Below are 19723 nucleotides of genomic sequence, written 5' to 3' on the forward strand. Positions count from 1 at the left end.
ATGTTGCTTGGACCGAGGCCCACATGTTCTTGAGATGTTTTCATATGTCTTAATTTTTAAGACTTTCCCTGGCTGTTTTCCTTGATCTCTGCTACTCTGAGGCCAACTGGCTGAAGATGCTCGCTTTCTGTTTTTACCGCTTTTCACCATGGATCATCCCTCGCAGTTAAAGAACACCGTAAGGTGAGCCTGCAAAGTCCTAACAATGTGTCAGACTCACGTTCTTTCTGTGGCATCCTTGCTACTTTCCAGCTTCCTCCGCGTCTACACTTTTCGCAGCCCTCCCTTCACGCTGCGTCCGAAGCCATCTTCCTACCACACTAATTCCCCACTTAATGGTTCCCCTTTCTCAGACCCCACCTTGGCTCAACCCACCCACCCTCACCTCACATCCTACTCTTCTCAGAAGTTCCCATTTCCTCTTCTTTGCATCACTGTGGATATTGTTGTTGTTGTTTTTGGGGAAAAAAACCTGTTCTTGGGGGGAGCAAGTATTGTTTTGGAAGCAGTTGAAGACTACATAAAAGACACCACTTCACAGGCACATTAACGGGGAAGCAGCTGAGGGCAGGCTCTGCTTTAGAGATGCCCTCCCATTGTTGCTAGACCGCACAAGGAAACACAACAGCACTTGGGAACCAGGGGAGACGTCAACCCCGCAGAGGGTTTCCGTAATTTGACAGACAAAGCCAGGCCTATCCTACGACACTCCGACGAGCTCTGCAACGCAAGCTGCTCCGGAGCTGAGCATCCTCATCCAGAGATGGAAATAAAGGTGACTGCAATGGGACGAAGCGATTGTTATATTTTCCCAAGGGAGGCAGATGTCGGTTTTGTTCATTTATGTTATCTGGCAAGTCCGCCGGGGCATTCTTTTCTTGGTGGCTAAGTTGCATTCAACGGTGCCGCTTCCCAGTCGGGGAGCCCCGCAAGCTGGAACCTGCATGGAAGAGTTGAGCAAGACCTCTCGGTAGCGACAAGCTCAGAATTCCAATCTTGGCCACAAAAGGTTCACAGAATTTTACGTCCACAGGACAGCTGCCGGTTCGTTTTCTTTTTTCCCTTTGCAGATATTCCACTCTGTGGTTTCGGAAAAGTCGGATTCCGGGACACTGACCCTCGCAGGAGCTCGGCTCTTCGGCGGCAGACGGCATCCCAACCTCCCGTCCCTGAAAGGCGGCCGATTCGCCCACCCCGAACACTAAGAGGCTGCCGAAAATGGCACCGAACTGGATGAGATTTCTGCCGATTTCACAATAGTGATGACGCTGGTGGTAGCAACTTTGGCGGAGGTGATGGGGCCTCGGGCAACTGTGCGGGCAAAGGTCTGCAGTGCCTCATACTTTGAGCGGAGGGCATCCAGCTCGACCTTCATGCTGCTGTTCTCTCGCGCCAGCTTCTCCACCTCCTGCTGCAGCTCGACCCGCTGCCTCTCCAGCTCTTCCTTCTGGGTCACCCGCTTGATTCGGCAGCTGGCGGCGTAGCCCCGGTTCTTGAGCGTGCGCCGACGCTGCTTCAGGCGGATCACCTCCTCCTTCGTGAGGCCCCTCAGGTGCTGGTTCAGCTCCCGCACTGACATCGACACGAGTTCATCGTCGCTCAGCACCGGGCCGTTCTCTCCCGACTCCTCCTTAACCTGCAGATATCAATAGCACAGAGGTGAGAACGTAAGAAGAGGCCTGTTGGATCAGATCACTGGATGGACCACTGTGTCCATCTAGTTCAGCATCCTGACCCACACAGTGGTCCACCAGCTCCTTTGGACAGCCAACAACAGAGGCTTTCCTCTGATGTTGCCTCCTGGCTCTGGGATTCAGAGGATTCAGGGCTTCTGAATGCGGAGGGTCCCCTCAGTCACTATCCGCCATCCATCAAATGGCACTATCCCTCCATGAACATATCTAATCCCTTTGGAAAGCTGCTTATTCCTGTGGCTGTCACTACCTCCTCTGGCAGCGACTTCCGCATTTTAATCGCTCTCTGTGTTAGGAAGTATTTTCTTTTGTCCATCCTGAACCTCCTGCCCATTCACTGGATACCCTCCAGTTCCAGTCTTTGGGTAGAGAGAGAGAAAAAATTCTCTTTGACAACACTCTCCACCCCATGCATAACTCTAGAAAGCTCTACCATTTCCCTCCTTAAGTCGTCTCTTTTCTAAACTGAAAAACCCCAGACTCTTCAGTCTTTCCTCACAGGGAAGATGCTCCAACCCACCCCCCATTGTCTTTGTTGCCCTCTGTACTTTTTCCAGCTCTGCAATGTCCTTTTTGAGATCCGGCAACCGGTATTCCAAAGGAGGTAACGGCAGTGGCCAACTGTTGCATATATATATAACCTTACTGCTCTGCTGCTAAACACTGAAGAGATCTGGATCAAGACAATCCATGGCCAACAGCATGCCGTCCTTCTGCCTAGGCCATTCTTCTGTGGCCCTGTAAGATTTATCAGATTCTTTGCAACAGTCGCATGAACGACTAGAATTTGAATACAGCTTTACAGGTGTTTAAAGCAGTTCTTTATCTCAGGTGCCCTTAAACAACCATGCAATACAGGGCTGTAGTATTATCCCCACAATGCAGATGAGGGTTCCCTGACCAGTTTTTGAGCTTTTGGGCACCTTTGAAATTCTGGCATGGGGTGGCGGTTGCAACGATAAAATGGCCGCCACGAGAGGCGGAGCCACCCACAAAATATAAGGGAGTGAGGTTATGCATATTCAGCATTTTAGGCAGAAGCTCTGTTTAACAGGAGGCTTTTAAAAACTGGTGGGTGCCATGGCGCCCACGGGCACCACGTTGGGGGCCCCTGGGGTAGAGTGAGGGATGCCTGGCACAACACCAGGCTGGCAGGACCTTGAAATAGCAGCAGAACCATGTAAGCCATAGTAAGGATATTGCAAGTTTACGTCAACCTCTGCAGACCGTACAAAAGTTTCAGAGCCCTGAGGGTTTGGCTGTTCCAAGCCCTGCAGAAGTTTGTAGTTCCTTCCTTCCTTCCTTCCTTCCTTCCTTCCTTCCTTCCTTCCTTCCTTCCTTCCTTCCTTCCTTCCTTCCTTCCTTCCTTCCTTCCTTCCCAACCTCAGGATCTTGTTTGAAAGCAGCTTCTCAAAATCCCTCTTCCTCTAAAGGGAGGTTCAGCTGACTACGCAGAGAAATTCTTGGCCGTATCAGGTCGTCAGGAAATCTGCCGCTGGACCCAAAGGTTAAAAGCTGCCTTGCTCTGAGTCACATCCTCCGTCCACCTATCCGGGACTAAGTCCAGCAATTCCTGGTGGCTGAGAAGCATTTGCCAGCCTTGAGACCCCAAATCCTTCTCAGCAGAGATGCCGGGGGATTCAATAAGGGCCGTGCACATTCAAAGAATGCACTCTAACGCAGTCCTCCCCTGCAGCTAGATGCAATTTCCTGAAAATTCTCATGAATGATATATAAAGCATCAGCTGAGCTCCAGCCAAGATACTGAATTTTGTTCAAATCTGAAGAGAAAGAGAGTCATCATTTTTTAAAAGAATGCCCAGTTATTTCCTGGAAACGCAGTACAGCCGTACAACTTAAGAACATAAGAGAAGCCATGCTGGATCATGCCAATGGCCCATCCAGTCCAACTTTCTGTGTCACACAATGGCCAAAAAAAACAGGTGCCACCAGGAGGTCCATCAGTGGGACCAGGACACTAGTAGCCCTCCCACTGTTGCCCCCCCCCCCAAGCACCAAGAATACAGAGCATCAGTGCCCCAAACAGAAGAACGTAAGAGAAGCCATGTTGGATCAGGCCAATGGCCCATCCAGTCCAACACTCTGTGTCACAGAAGAACATAAGAGAAGCCATGTTAGATCAGGCCAATGGCCCATCCAGTCCAACACTCTGTGTCACACAGTGGCCAAAAAAACCAGGTGCCATCAGGAGGTCCATCAGTGGGGCCAGGACACTAGTAGCCCTCCCACTGTTGCCCCCCCCCCCAAGCACCAAGAATACAGAGCATCACTGCCCCAAACAGAAGAACGTAAGAGAAGCCATGTTGGATCAAGCCAATGGCCCATCCAGTCCAACACTCTGTGTCACACAATGGCCAAAAAAAACCAGGTGCCACCAGGAGGTCCATCAGTGGGGCCAGGACACTAGAACCCCTCCCACTGTTGCCCCCCGCCCAAGCACCAAGAATACAGAGCAGGGATGGCCAAACTGTGGCTCGGGAGCCACATGTGGCTCTTTCACACATATTGTGTGGCTCTCGAGGCCCCCACCACCCAACCTGAAGAAGGTATTTCTCTGTTTGAACCACTTCTCCAAGCCAAGCCAGACAGTGGCTTGGAAAATGCATTTAAAGTTGCTTTTTTCCACCTCCCTCCCTCCCTCTTCCTTCTTTCCTTCCATCCATCTTGCAGCTCTCAAACATCTGCTATTCATGTCTTGCGGCTCTCAAACATCTGCTATTCATGTCTTGCGGCTCTCAAACATCTGCTATTCATGTCTTGCGGCTCTCAAACATCTGATGTTTATTCTATGTGGCTCTTACGTTAAGAAAGTTTGGCCACCCCGATACAGGGCATCACTGCCCTAGACAGAGAGTTCCATCAATACCCTGTGGCTAATAGCCACTGATGGACCTCTGCTCCATATGCTTATCCAATGCCCTCTTGAAGCCAGTGAGATAATTCAGTGAAGCCAGGTGAGATAATCTGGCAGTGGGCAGTGGAACAGCTTCCAGAAGATGTGATGAAGTCCTTGATCCTACATTAGTTTTGTTGTGCCTTTGGTAGCCCACGAGTGAAGGTGGGGCTTGCTCATCATTGCCTTCTCCTTCCAACGTAAAATTTACTCATTTTTAAACTGATGTAAGCTACTCTGAATCCTGTTGATTGGGGTGGGGTGGGGTGGGATGCAGGATATATATATTTTAAGATTCAAGTGCTGTAACACCGTGGAGACCAACACAATTTTCTGTAGATGAGCTTTTGAGAGTCAAAGCTCCCTTGGTATCGGGAAAAAAGGGGATGTTGACTCTCAAAAGCTCATGCGCTGAAAATCTTGTTGGTCTCCACGGTGCTACAGCGCTTGAATCGAGCTGTTCTGCTGCAGAACAATATGGCTAACCTCAGAAACTTGCTGAAGTAAATAAATAAATCTCAACGAGAGCCTGTGAGAAGGCTAATTTAGAAACTCATCAGCTAAAATAACTGACATAAAAACATAAGCGCACAAGAGAAACCATGTTGAGATCAGGCCAATGGCCCGTCTAGTCCAACACTCTGTGTCACGCAGTGGCCAAAAAAACCAAGCACTATCAGGAGGTCCATCAGTGGGACTAGAAGCCCTCCAACTGTACCCCCCCCCCAAGCACCAAGAATACAGAACATCGCTGCCCCAGACAATACGCTGTGGCTAGTAGCCACTGATGGACCACTGCTCCAGATGTTTATCCAATTCCCTCTTGAAACTGTCTATGCTTGTAGCTGCCACCACTTCCTGTGGCAGTGAATTCCACGTGTTAATCACCCTTTGAGTGAAGAAGTACTTCCTTTTATCCATTCTAACCTGACTGCTCAGCAATCTCACTGAGTGCTCATGAGTTCTTGCATTGTGAGAAAGGGAGAAAAGTCCTTTCTCTACCTTCTCTGTCCCGTGCATAATCTTGTAAACCTCTATCATGTCGCCCCGCAGTCGACGTTTCTCCCAGCTAAAGAGCCCCAAGCGTTTTAACCTTTCTTCATAGGGAAACTGTTCCAACATTTTAATCATTCTAGTCGCCCTTTTCTGCACTTTTCCCAATGCTATAGCATCTTTTTTGAGCTGCGGTGACCAGAATTGTACACAGTACGCCAAATGAGGCTGCACCGTCGATTTATGACATCAGAGCAGGAGACCCCCATGCAGGCCCGTAGCTACAGTGGGGCCCGGGCGGGGAAAGCCCATCCTTTCAAACCCCCCCCCTTCCAACTGTATGGCCTCTCCATTGGAGGGCGTCCGATCTGTCCCCTTTGCTCACCGCCACTCCGAAGAAGCAGTACCACTGCTGCAGGTCTCTGCTGCGCTGCTCAAAACACTTCCTCAAAGCCTTCCCCTTTTTGCTGTCTTCTCTCCCCTTCCCTAACAAAGCGTGCAGGTCAAAGGGAGGGGGGGAGAGCCTTCCTGCAGTCGGCTTCCGAGCTCCCAAATTTGGTATAAGGGGTCTCTGTCTCTCTGAGAGAGGGGCACATAAGAAAGGGGTTGGGGAGCGGAGCTCCTGTGACTGCCCAGGCAAAGGGAGGTTAGCTTGTGGAACTCAAGGCAGCTTACAGTGCCAAGAGCCCAGTACCACAACACCAGGTGCTCCGCCCCCATAGCGAATCCTGCTGTGGGCCTCACCAAACATGAAATCCTGGCTACAGCCCTGCCCTCATGCTTTATTAAGCCCCAATGGTTATCAAAGCCAGCTAACCAGGAGTCTCTGAAAACTTCAGCAGAGCGTCTGATTCTCAGAGGTGTACTGCTTCTTAACATGGAGGGATTTTTTTTTAGCTATCCAGGCTTAGGGTTGCCAGGTCTGTTTTGGAAAATGCCTGGAGACTTTGGGGGTGGAGACGGGAGAGGGTGGGGGGAGGAATGGGGCCTCAGCATGGCCCAGTGCCATGGAGTCCACCCTTCCGAGCAGCCATTTTCTCCAGGGGACCTGTTCTCTGCCAGCTGGAGATCAGTTGTAAAACTGGGAGACCTCCAGGCCTCACCTGAAAGCTGGCTAACCAACAGAGAATCGCGGAAAACTGGAGCAGGAGATAGGTAAAAAACCTCCGCGAAAAACCAGCCTCAAAAATATTAAACAAATAACGTTAAGTGCTTTATAAATACACAAGAATAAATAGCATCAAGTGAAATTAATCAGAAAATACACACAGACCACACCCGCATTCAAGTCTCTTAATGGACGGATCAATGTTGTACAACAGTTCAGATTGCGGCAAAAGTAGGTTCTTCTGGGGAGTCCAACGCTCTCACCTGGAGGCTGGCAACCTAGGGCTGATTGCTTCAAATCCACCTAGATTTTTTTATTAAACCAGACAGAACTCTTCTCCTCTTACCTTTAATGTTTTGTTCGGTTTGGGATTAGCCGTCATAACCTGGGCGCAGTCTCCTGGACAGAAGTGCTCAGAAATAGCAACTGGAAGGGGAGAAAAAGAAAAGGGGGGGCATGTTGAAACTTTGCACAGGTTTGGAAACCAAATTCCAGTCCCCCCCCCCCCACAACCGCCAACTCAAGACAACACAGACCTCAGACATTCCAAACCAATCCTAGTCGGATGTCAGAACCTTCCCCCCAATCCGGCTATGTTCACACTCCTGAAAGTTGTGGTTCTCAAACTTCCTAAGGAGGAACAAACTGATGATACCTTCACAGATTGAAAACACCACTTGACTTCTTAGGCTACAAGCCAAGCAGGGGAGAGCCTAGTCTTTCCATGCCCCCTTCTAAATTTATTGCACCTCTTCAGCAGCCGCTGGAAAAGCTACTTTTCCCCCTCCCCAATATCAAATGTATATCATTTTAACAAGGAACAAGTTTACATCTTGCACTCAGGCCCATAGCTACAGGGGGGCCTTGGGGTCTTCGCCCCGACTTCCACTCAAGCCCCTCCCCCAACTAAGGGTCCACGACCCGGCTGAGTAGGACGGGAGGGTGAGAGGCGGCTGCAGCACTGTCTTTGTCGAGCAATGTTTCATTTTGCTACAACTGTCTATGTTTATCAGAATATAACTGCTATACTGTACCTGTTACTAACCACGAAACAAAGCTAAGGCACATCAAAGTAGAAAAGTTAGCTGGCGCCTCCCCCCCTGCGCCTCTCTCGCTTTTACTAACAAATACAGGTATTCGCTCTTTGAAGATAAAGCCTCCAGGGACATTTTCCCATGCCAAGCCTGGACCCACGAAGTATAACCGCAGGGAGATAAAGAAAATACTGTGTGAACTTTCACACGTGAATACAGGACTGTTTAGTAATTGTAGCTTTGTTGATAGAACCTTTGATGTGCCATCCTTAAGTATACACTCTGCTATTACTCTGTATCAGTTCCAATTCTTGGCTCAATAGAAGCACATGGATTATCAATAAACCTATACTTTGTTTCAAATCAAGGACTGGTTACTTTGAGATCCGCTTGCTTGACAGTCTTCTTGCTTCTCACAGCCGGTTTTAAAGCCGGCTGCAAAAGAATGAAGACCCATCTCCTTGGCCCTTTAAAAGCCCAGGAAATTGATAAGAGGGGAGAAAAAGTAAGTCTTTAGAGGGAAAAGAAATGGCAATGAGGCCAGAGGAAGCCCTGCGGAGGAGCTGGGGGGGGGGGGAGGGGACATTATTTATTTATTATTATTATTTATTATGTTAGATTTATATCCTGCTCATTCTACGAAGACTCAAGGCAGCTTACAACATAAGATAACAATGTTAAAACAGTAAAACAATCAGATAAAATCACAACGGTGCAACTTCATCTATTCAGGCAAGATCCTAGTATTTTCCTTTCCCCAAAGTGGTCAGATCCTAGGCAGACGGTACTAATGCGAGCTAGATCCAAGCGAGGTGGCAGCCCTCTCCCGTTGAAATATGCCACCTGAAACAATTCAGTCTTGCAGGCCCTGCGGAACTGCGATAAGTCTCGCAGGGCCCCGATGGCTTCTGGGAGGGAATTCCAGATAGTTGGGCCTGCCACCAAGAAGGCCCTTGCTCTGGTGGAATTAAGCCTACCCTCTTTTAGCCCAGGGCCAGCCAAAAGATTTTGAGAACTTGATCAAAGTGCTCTCTGGGGAACATGTGGGCCCCCCCACATGTTCCCCAGTCCCCACCCATTTCCCCAATGCCCCCCGACTGGAAAAACCCTGGCTTTGGGCATGTTTAGGATTACTAAACAGACTTCGCTCCTAAGCAACAGGCAGTACCCCAGAGTATTTCAAACATCCTGAAGAGGCAAACCTAAGCCTCTGCTGCCCCTACCCTCCTCTCCTTGTTCACCCTGTTTGTCCTCCTCCCCTTCCTGTCCTCATAACCCGCCAGCAAGAGAAGTATGACACACTCCCGAATCCTGGCCCACGGACAGTTCAGCAACCGCTGCCTTAACAGGCCAGTTCTTAAACCCGCAGAATTCCTCCTTCACCCTTCCAAGTGCATGCCAGTCTTCAGGGCCAATTCAAGCTCATTCGGTGGGGCAATACAGATGTGGGAGTGGGGTGTCAAGACTTTTGTTGAGAGAGGGAGAACGTAAGAGAAGCCATATTAGAAGAAGAAGAAGAAGAACTGCAGATTTATTCCCCGCCCTTCTCCCTGAATCAGAGACGCAGAGCGGCTCACGATCTCCTTTATCTTCTTCCCCCACAACAGACACCATGTGAGGTGGGTGGGGCTCAGGGGCTCTCACAGAAGCTGCCCCTTCGAGGACAACTCCTGCGATAGCTATGGCTGACCCAAGGCCATTCCAGCAGGTGCAAGTGGAGGAGTGGAGAATCAAAACCGGTTCTCCTACATAAGAGTCTGCTCACTTAACCACTATGGCTGACCCAAGGCCATGCCAGCAGTGGAGGAATGGGGAATCAAACCCGGTTCTCCCACATAAGAGTCTGCTCACTTAACCACTATGGCTGACCCAAGGCCATTCCAGCAGGTGCAAGTGGAGGAGTGGGGAATCAAACCCGGTTCTCCCAGATAAGAGTCCGCACACTTAACCACTACACCAAACTGGCTCTCCTTAGATCAAGCCAGTGGCCCTCCAATCCAACACTATGTCATGGTGACCAAAACCCAGATGCTGTCCTGAGTTTGGACCAGTCTCCATCTTAGCCAAACCAGCCCTTAAAAGTCTTATTGCTGGAATAAAAATTGGGTGGGGGGGTCCAAGAAGCTCTTCAGCCTCTTGGAAGAACATACTTATATGGTGCTTTCTACTGAATCAGACCCTTGGTCCATCAAGCTCGGTATTGTCTGCTCAGACTGGCAGCCGCTCTTCAGGGTCTCAGGCAGAGGTCTTTCACATGACATCCTACCTGTTCCTTTTAACTGGAGATGCTGAGGATCAAACCCGGGACCCTCTGCATGCCAACAGATGCTCTCCCACTGAGCCACAGATCCTTTCTCACTGCCTTCTAATGAGTCAGATGATTGGTCTATCGAGGTCAGGTCTCATCTACTCTGATGGGCAGAGGCTGCCTGGGTTTCAGCTAGTCGTCCTTCACATCACCTGCTACCAGATTTTACTGGAGATGCTGGGGACTGAACCTGAGACCTTCTGCATGCCAAGAGGATGCTCCTTCACATCACCTGCTACCGGATTTTACTGGAGATGCTGGGGACTGAACCTGAGACCTTCTGCATGCCAAGCAGATGCTCCTTCACATCACCTGCTACCAGATATAACTGGAGATCGAACCTGGGACCTTCTGCATGCCAAGCAGACACACCTTCACATCATCTGCTACCAGATTTAACTGGAGATGATGGGGATTGAACCTGGGACCTTCTGCATGTCAAGCAGATGCTCCTTCACATCACCTGCTACCAGATTTAACTGGAGATGCTGGGGATCGAACCTGGGACCTTCTGCATGCCAAGCAGACACTCCTTCACATCACCTGATACCAGATTTTACTGGAGGTGCTGGGGATTGAACCTGGGACCTTCTGCATGCCAAGCAGATGCTCCTTCACATCACCTGCTACCAGATATAACTGGAGATCGAACCTGGGACCTTCTGCATGCCAAGCAGACACACCTTCACATCATCTGCTACCAGATTTAACTGGAGATGATGGGGATTGAACCTGGGACCTTCTGTATGCCAAGCGGATGCTCCTTCACATCACCTGCTACCAGATATAACTGGAGATGCTGGGGGTCAAACCTGGGACCTTCTGCATGCCAAGCAGACACTCCTTCACATCACCTGCTACCAGATTTAACTGGAGATGCTGGGGATCGAACCTGGGACCTTCTGCATGCCAAGCAGACGCTCCTTCACATCACCTGCTACCAGATTTACCTGGAGATGCTGGGGATTGAACCTGGGACCTTCTGCATGCCAAGCGGATGCTCCTTCACATCACCTGCTACCAGATTTAACTGGAGATGCTGGGGATTGAACCTGGGACCTTCTGCATGTCAAGCAGACGCACCTTCACATCACCTGCTACCAGATTTACCTGGAAATGCTGGGGATTGAACCTGGGACCTTCTGCATGCCAAGCAGACACACCTTCACATCACCTGCTACCAGATTTAACTGGAGATGCTGGGGATTGAACCTGGGACCTTCTGTATGCCAAGCGGATGCTCCTTCACATCACCTGCTACCAGATTTAACTGGAGATGCTGGGGATTGAACCTGGGACCTTCTGCATGCCAAGCAGACACTTTCTTCACATCACCTGCTACCAGATTTAACTGAAGATGTTGGGGATCGAACCTGGGACCTTCTGCATGAGACGCTCCTTCACATCACCTGCTACCAGATTTAACTGGAGATGCTGGGGATTGAACCTGGGACCTTCTGCATGCCAAGCGGATGCTCCTTCACATCACCTGCTACCAAATTTACCTGGAGATGCTGGGGATCGAACCTGGGACCTTCTGCATGCAGGGCAGACGCTCCTTCACATCACCTGCTATTTGATTTAACTGGAGATGCTGGGGATTGAACCTGGGACCTTCTGCATGCCAAGCAGAGGCTTTTTCACTGAGCCACTGCCTTTCCCTAAGAAGGGTGGGATGCAAATGAAGCAAACAGATGATACCTTCACAGAAGTATTGAAGCACCGCTTGACTTATCAGGCCACAGGCCAAGCAGGGGAGAGCCAACCCCGTAGTCTTTCCACCGCCCCTACCCCTCCAAGTAAATATTCCACACTCACCACCCTGTAGTTTGGGAATATGAGCCTCAATGGCAATCACTGCTATACCTTCTTGAAAAATAACTCCCCCCCCCCAGTAAGAATCAAAGCAACAAGAGGCATTCCCAGGGAAGGCACTATAGCCCTTGTGTGACTGGAGGGGGGCATTCCCCCGCCCCATCCTTAACGACTCACACAACCAGGCCTTGAAGTCAGCAGGCGCGCACAAGAGTGAGGCTCCTGAACCTTCCTGAGGGTTCCCCCTCCTCCTCCTCCCCACCTCGCCCATTGAGTAGCAGGTGCAGCTGCATAACAATCCCTGGATGAGCTCCACCGCTTATTTTTCTACAAAACTACCCCTGCACACAACCACCACTGTAACACACATTTTGGGGCATCCAGATTTAACTGGAGATGCTCCTTCACATCACCTGCTACCAGATTTAACTGGAGATGCTGGGGATTGAACCTGGGACCTTCTGCATGCCAAGGAAGGTTGAGACCTGTTTGATGAGACCTGTTCAAACAGTTCTAAGATGGGATTGGGGCGAAAAGGCCCCCAGGAAACTTTCCGGGGGAATCCACAGGTGTCCCTTCATAGCGAAAAGCTGCCTAGTTGTAAGCAGCCTGGAAACAACATAATCCTGACAGCTGCAGCAGAATGTCAAGAAGTCTTGGGAACAGGCTGTGACTGAGGGGTAGAACATCTGCCCGGCACGCAGAAGGTCTCAGGTTCAGTTCCTAGCATCTCTAGCTTTTAAAAGGGCAGCAGGTGACGGGACGGACCCTCTTGCCTTACACAGAAGTGCCAAGAATATATCCCTTTTTTGCTTTTGTTGTAATAACACGCAAAGCAGGGGCTGTTCCCCCAGAGCCTGAAACACTTGAGAAGGATGTTTTTTTTAGTGGCCGGCCTGGAAAAGAATTCCAGGCTCTGCCACGGCTCCTGAAAAGCAAGCACCGGGAAAGGGAAGCTCACCGTTGCAACAGCCAGCAGCCGAAACAAGCCAGAACACACGAGGGAGCCCAGCACACCGCCAGCACGAGGCAGATTAAGTAAGAAATTGGGGTGAAGAAGGGCAAATGAGAATATGCAGCAGTCGGCATCCAGATGCCTGTTTTTGCGCTGGTTTTCCTATTAATGTCCCTAACTTGGTTTGGGGAGACTTTTCTCCCATCTCCCCCACTGCAGTCCTACCAAGTCAGTCAAATGCAGTGGACTAGGATAAGGGAGACCCGGGTTCAAATCCTCAGTCGGCCACGGAAGCTCACTGGGTGACCTTGGCCCAGTCTCTCTCGGCTCAAACCTACCTTACAGGGCTGCCAGTGGCAAGGGGGAAAGGGCAGAACGATGTTGTAAGCTGCTTTGAGTTCCCCCACTGGGGAAAAGACAAGCAGGGTATAAACAGGTAAACACAGTAATATTTAAATAAGATTGTAAGCGGAAGAAGAATCCAGGCCACAAAGATAAATCGTGCTAGCAACCCTAGACAGAACACTTCTCCCTTGGCCTTAAAAATTTCTGGATGGTAATCTGCCCCACTCCCTAACACCCCCCCACCCCCAAACCCTAGCTTAAGAAGAGGGATTTCTGAATTGAGGAGAGCTCCTTGTTTCTTCTGCCTGCCTTCCCGGGCTCCGTTTGTCCAGAATGTTCGATTAGAACAGAAACCAAGAGAACCCCTGACCTTCCTTTCCCTAGCTATATCCCAAGTTAACAGCAACAGAGATTGCGTTTACAAGTAGCCACTTGTTTGGTCAGAAACCCACAAAGTGGAATTTTTCACACTGACTGATTCCAGCGACAGAAAACAGGATTTCCCCGGTTGCAGAATCGGGGAACGAGGTGTTCTTTACAAACAAACCCACGGAAAACTTTTAATTTTAGACCTCTATACCAAGGTCGTGAAAAATGGGCCCTCGATGGTCACCCCCTCTCCTTCACCACTGACCCTGCGGAGACTGTGAACCATCAAGAGCTCCTGCTGAACCACCCTGATCCCCCCAACCTGTGCATCCCACCCCCCACCCCCAGCCTCAGAAAAGCAACAATTCCTTTTAAAGGAGGCAGCCATAGACACATGCACAGAAAAAGACTCACGAGACAACCAAAACAATGACAAACAGGTTGCAGGAGAAAACACCGCACACGTATTTATACACACATGGAAAACGCTCTCTCGCTGGGCACGGTTTTCTCACCCCCTAAGGCTGTGGAAAGGGCTTCGCTGCTCTTCCCAGCCATGCAGGGGTGGGGGGCTCACAACCAAAGAAAACTGCCTTTTCTTTTTTTCCTCCCTCTCTTTTTCCACTGACCGAGACTTGGACCCCTTCGCTCTCGCCTCGGGTACTGCTCCTGGAAACTACAATCCCCCTCCCTTCCCGATCGGTGCAGAAGAGACGGTCTCTGCCTGTCTAGACCTCACGCCACAGCCTTTCCACCTGCATCGCGGGGCGACACCGCCGGAGCGCCTGCTGCCGTCGCGCCGGCGTGCCTACCTACCTCGGGAGAAGAGGGCAATGCAGCGGTGACATCACAGCAGCACCCAAAGCCACACCAGCTGGGGCTGGCAGATGAAGGACAGTTGTTTTTGGGGGGTGAGAAAGCAGCGCGCGGGGACAGGGCGGGATGGGAAGGGGAGACCGTCTGGACGGAGCGCTCCTTCCCACCTTCTTCGGCCCCCGCCCCATTCCGAAAAGAACTTGTCTACATCATATCACACATTCTAATCATTCATGAAAAAGGGGGGAAAACCAGAGAGAGAGAGAGAGAAAATGAGGCAAAGCATCCCAAGCATGATTCCTTCCCGATAGTTGCCATGGTGACCTTGGGAAAGTAGCCAACCCCAGACGGTAGCCATGGAAACAAGAGAAGCCCAAAAGCGAAGGATGTCTTGAGGGGGTCATCTCTGTGCAAAGACACGGAGGAGGACGGAGGGTAAACAAACTCATTCATTTCGGGCCATTGTCCCAAGGGGAAGGGAGACACAAGAGGGTGTCGAAAGAGAGACGAAGGTGCAAAAAATGTGTGTGTGAGGGGGGGATGTCTGGCTCAGCTTCAGCTGCTTTTCCTACTCGACTTGCGGCCACCTGGTCCACTGAGGTAGGCACAGAATCGAAAGTGAGAAAGCAGGGCGTTCCTCTCCCCTTCAGATCAAGTCATACCTATTCAGCCCTGTCCACTCCACCCATGTACGTCCTTGCCACTTCTTTAAAGAAACAAATATGGAACATATCAGTACAGAATGGTGCCTCTGAGCAGGTGCAGAGTACATTTCCATCAGTGGCTCCTTGCGCGTTTGGAATTAGACAGATCCAGGTGGGCAGCCGTCTTGGTCTGAAGCAGGGGTGGCCAAAGTCGCTTGACGTAAGAGCCACGTAGAATAAACTTCAGACGTTCGAGAGCCGCAAGTCACGAACGTCAAATATTTGAGCCACAAGGAAGGAAGGCAAATAGATGGGGGATGGGTAGGGATGGGAGATCCAAAAGAAAGAAACTTTAACTTTAAATGCATTCTCCAAGCCACTGATTTAAAGAGACAAATGCCTTTTCCAAGCCAGCTGACGGAGCAGTGGGAGCTTTGAGAGCCACACAATATATGTAAAAGAGCCATCCTGAACCTCAGTTTGGCCACCCCTGGTTTGAAGCAATAGAACAAAGTAGGAGTCAAGTATCACCTTTAAGACCAACAAAGTTATTCAGAATGTAAGCTTTCGTATGCATGCATACTTCTTCAGATGAAGGAATGGGGTACAGTTTGGAATTGGAGCGAGGTTTCCTTTAAGAAAGCCTGCCCCTCTTTTTAAAAAAAAAAAAAATTAAGTCCAACTTCCTCCTTTCTCCGCTATGAACTCTGGCCACATTTTTCTTCCTCTGAAAAACTTTTCTCGTGTGTTTTAAAGTTCCGAGTGACTTCTGAACCGCCGCTCAGCCTCAGGCGGGATCCTGCACTTGACTCTCTCTGCTTGTTTCAGGGAGAACCAGAGCGGAGGAACATGATGGGAGAAAACCACGAGAAGAGCTGGAACGCAGCCTGCATCAGAAAAAGTCTGCCTGCAAATGATACAGCAGTCCAATTGCGCCTTAAAGACTGAACAGCGTTTATTCCAGTGTGAGCTTTTGCGAGGCCAGTGCAAGAATATTATCCAACACACAGGAAGCAAAATAATCCCTCCCCCGCAAACCTCCCCCTCCACATGGTTAAGTTGTAGGTCAGAAAGGACCAGACAGTCCAAGAGATCGCTCCACATATTCTACCCAGGATAAAATGCAATAGGGGTTCAGTTCTAGCATAACCATCAACACACATGGTACCTCCATGGAGTGTCCCTACCAGTATTCCCTCTAAGCAATGTTCTCTCTAAGCTGCAGAGTCCTGTGGGCAAAAATTCTACTTTGTGAGCTACTGGCATGAAAATGGTGAGCTCCTGCATACATTGTTGTGCTCTGGGGTCATCCATCCTGAGCTAAGACATAAACGTGTGAGCTGGAGGCTAAAAATCTTAGAGGAAACACTGCCTCTAAGCTGCAGCTTCGAGGGAACATTGGTCCCTACCTCTTCTCCCCACCCCAAATCTACAACCTGAGTTCTGGGGAAACGGAATGACAAGAAACGCGGCCACGCCGTACCTAGACTTGGTTGCAAGATGCAACCCCTGGGGCAAAGAAGAACTATGTGCCCAAGACTTGATAGAATAGGTAAACCTATAGGTAACGAGAAAGACAGGTTGCCGGGGAGGGGTGCACAGGGGGGTTCCAGAGAACAGGCGGAGTTGTAGGAAAGCAGGGAAGTGTTTATTTTTGTCCTCTAGGGAACTGGAGCAGCAGAAGGCAGCAAGAGAACAGGAGAGGATGGCGGCAAGCCAAGGGTGGGGCAGGGTTCTGGAACGCATGTGCACACAGCGACCGAGACTGCTTGGGCTGGAACCCAGGGTTACCTTGTACGTGTAGAGCCCTTCCTAGACACTCGGGCATTCCTCCGCAGCTCTCCTCGCCCGCCCTCATGCTGGGTCCCTGCAGTGCACCCCAGACGCTCTCCTGCCGCTGCTCCAAAGGGTCCCTCTGTGTAAGGCAGGCCAGGCGGGCAGCTGCGGCACGGAGGTGGGGCGGCTGGGGAGCTGGGGGGGGGCCGCCGGACCTTTCTGGAAGGAAAAGTCTGGGAAGCGGAGTGGAATGTGGCATGAAGGAAGCGGGCCTCCCTCCCTTCTCCGCGTGCTAGATATGCGCGCAGGCATACACACTCACTCGCGCAGAGAGCATGCAATCTGTTGCTGCCATAGCTGCGCAATGAGTCACCAGCTGTTTACAGAGCAAGAGAGAAAGAGAGAGAGCTTGCATTCCCACAGAACCAGAAACACTTCCTTCTCCTCCTCCCTCTCCACCCCCCCCCCCCCAAAGCCCTAAAAGGGAAAGAGACCACACCGAAGTCTCTCTGTTCTCAGCAAAAAAGAATAAAAAAGGGGAAGTCGAAAGAGAAAGCGCAGCGGGGAGGGAGGGCAAGCAAACTCCAGCTACAACACACACACACACACATCCCCGGAAAATGGCACGGGAATGCTTCGAAGCCCGTCAGCTGACCAAAGCACACAGAAGCATGCTCAGAGAGGAAGAGAGAGCCGAGGGACACCACACGCGGGGAGGCAGACTTCCCCTGCCCCACAACTTTCTATGTTGGAAAGAGAAAAAAAGAGAGAGAGAGAAAGTCACAACAACATCCTTCCGGCTGCTTTCAAGTCACCTGTCGCTTTTCATGATCTTGTACCTTTGCCTGCTGGTACATTCTGCTCTGCGAGAACTTTGTGGCATGCCCTCCCTCCCCACAACAGCCAAGAGTTCCAGAGGCAGTGCTACAGGGGTTTGGTTTCCTTCTGGAGGGGTGGGGAGGCCGACAGCAGAGGCCCACTCAGGCTTTACAGTCCTTTAGTTATATCCCGTTTATCTAGAAGATGAAGATATTGGATTTATATCCCGCCCTCCACTCCGAAGAGTCTCAGAGCGGCTCACAATCTCCTTTCCCTTCCTCCCCCACAACAGACACCCTGTGAGGTAGATGAAGATATTGGATTTATATCCCGCCCTCCACTCCGAAGAGTCTCAGAGCGGCTCGCAATCTCCTTTCCCTTCCTCCCCCACAACAGACACCCTGTGAGGTAGATGAAGATATTGGATTTATATCCCGCCCTCCACTCCGAAGAGTCTCAGAGCGGCTCACAATCTCCTTTCCCTTCCTCCCCCACAACAGACACCCTGTGAGGTGGGTGGGGCTGAGAGGGCTCTCACAGCAGCTGCCCTTTCAAGGACAACCTCTGCCAGAGCTATGGCTGACCCAAGGCCATGCTAGCAGGTGCAAGTGGAGGAGTGGGGAATCAAACCCGGTTCTCCCAGATAAGAGTCCGCACAGTTAACCACTACACCAAACTGGCTCTCCACAGCTACACAGCTATATGCGGAATACGCATAGTCCCGGGCAGCCAAACTGTGGCTCTTTCATACACATTTTGTGGCTCTCAAAGACCCTACTGTCCCATCGGCCACTTTGGAGAAGACATTTCTATCTTTAAATCAGTTCTCCAAGCCAAGCCAGCCAGTGGCTGGGAGAATGCATTTAAAGTTAAAAATGCTTTCTTTCCACCTCTCCCTTCCTTCCTCCCCCCATCTATTTGACTTCCTTCCTACCCTCCTACCTACATCCAGTGTTCATGTTTTGTGGCTCTCAATCAACATTTTAAGGATATAGACAAGCTGGAACGGGTCCAGAGGAGGGCGACGAAGGTGGTGAGGGGTCTGGAGACTGAGTCCTATGAGGAAAGGTTGAAGGAGCTGGGGATGTTTAGCCTGGAGAGGAGGTGGCTAAGAGGTGATAGGATCACCATCTTCAAGTACTTGAAGGGTTGTCATATAGAGGATGGTGTGGATTTGTTTTCTGTGGCTCCGGAAGGTAGGACCAGAACCAATGGGTTGAAATTAAATCGAAATAATTTCTGGCTCAACATTAGGAAGAACTTCCTGACCGTTAGACTTATTCCTCAGTGGAACAGGCTTCCTCAGGAGGTGGTGGAGGTTTTTCAACCTTCCTTGGAGGTTTTTCAACAGAGGCTAGATGGCCATCTGACAGTGATGAAGATCCTGTAGATTTGGGGTAGGTATTTGTGGGTTTCCTGCATTGTGCAGGGGGTTGGACTAGATAAACCTGGAGGTCCCTTCCAACTCTATGATTCTATGATCTGACATTTATTCTATGTGGCTCTTACATTAAGCAAGTTTGGCCACCCCTGGCATAGTCTGTCATTGCCTGCGAAGAAGCGTAAGAGCTTGAGAAGATCTCAGCTGGATCATACCAAAGGCTCATCAAGTCCATCATTCTGCTCACACAATGACACATTAGTCACCTCCAGGAAGCCCATGAAGAAGACAACTGCAATAGCACCCCTCCACACACATCTCACACTCCCATACGAAGAGGCATACTGCTTCTGGGTCTGGGGGGAGTCGATATCCTTCATGGATAGTAGCCATTAATAGCCCCGTCCTCCATTAATTTCTCCAGTCCGCTTTGAAAGCGTTCCATGTTGGCAACCATCACTACACCCTGTGGCAACGAGTTCCACAGTTTAACTACGCCATAGTAGCTGTCCATCATGACTAGTCGCCACTGATAGCCCCATCCCCATTAATGTGCCCACTCCCCTTTTAAAGCCTTCCAAATGGACAGCCATCACTACATCCTGTGGCAGTGAGTTCCACAGTTTAACTATGTGACACGTGAAGAAATGTTTCCTTGCATCTGTTCTGAATCTCCCACCCTTCAGCTCCAGTGGGTGACACCAAGTTCTAGTGGTATGGAAGAAGGAGAAAAGCATCTTCCCGTCAATTCC

The 19723-nt window shown here is 50.4% G+C and overlaps 1 protein-coding gene across 2 annotated transcripts; it reads right to left on the minus strand.

Moving 5' to 3' along the window:
- Nucleotides 1–785: 785 nt before the first annotated feature.
- On the minus strand, nt 786–17208 carry MAFK (MAF bZIP transcription factor K). Of its 2 annotated transcripts, none has more exons than XM_060260732.1 (3): nt 16787–17208; nt 7056–7135; nt 786–1636 (listed from the first exon to the last, which is right to left on the minus strand). In XM_060260732.1, the coding sequence occupies exons 1-3, from the start codon at nt 17028–17030 to the stop codon at nt 1202–1204; spliced, it is 759 nt and encodes a 252-aa protein (XP_060116715.1). In that variant the 5' UTR covers nt 17031–17208; the 3' UTR covers nt 786–1201. The 2 variants fall into 2 exon arrangements, with proteins under 2 accessions (XP_060116715.1, XP_060116716.1); XM_060260733.1 differs by lacking the exon at nt 16787–17208 and adding an exon at nt 14352–14423.
- Between the last annotated feature and the right edge of the window lie 2515 nt (nt 17209–19723).

The sequence above is a fragment of the Heteronotia binoei genome, chromosome 20 (assembly GCF_032191835.1).
Source record: "Heteronotia binoei isolate CCM8104 ecotype False Entrance Well chromosome 20, APGP_CSIRO_Hbin_v1, whole genome shotgun sequence".
Classification (NCBI taxonomy): Eukaryota; Metazoa; Chordata; class Lepidosauria; order Squamata; family Gekkonidae; genus Heteronotia; species Heteronotia binoei.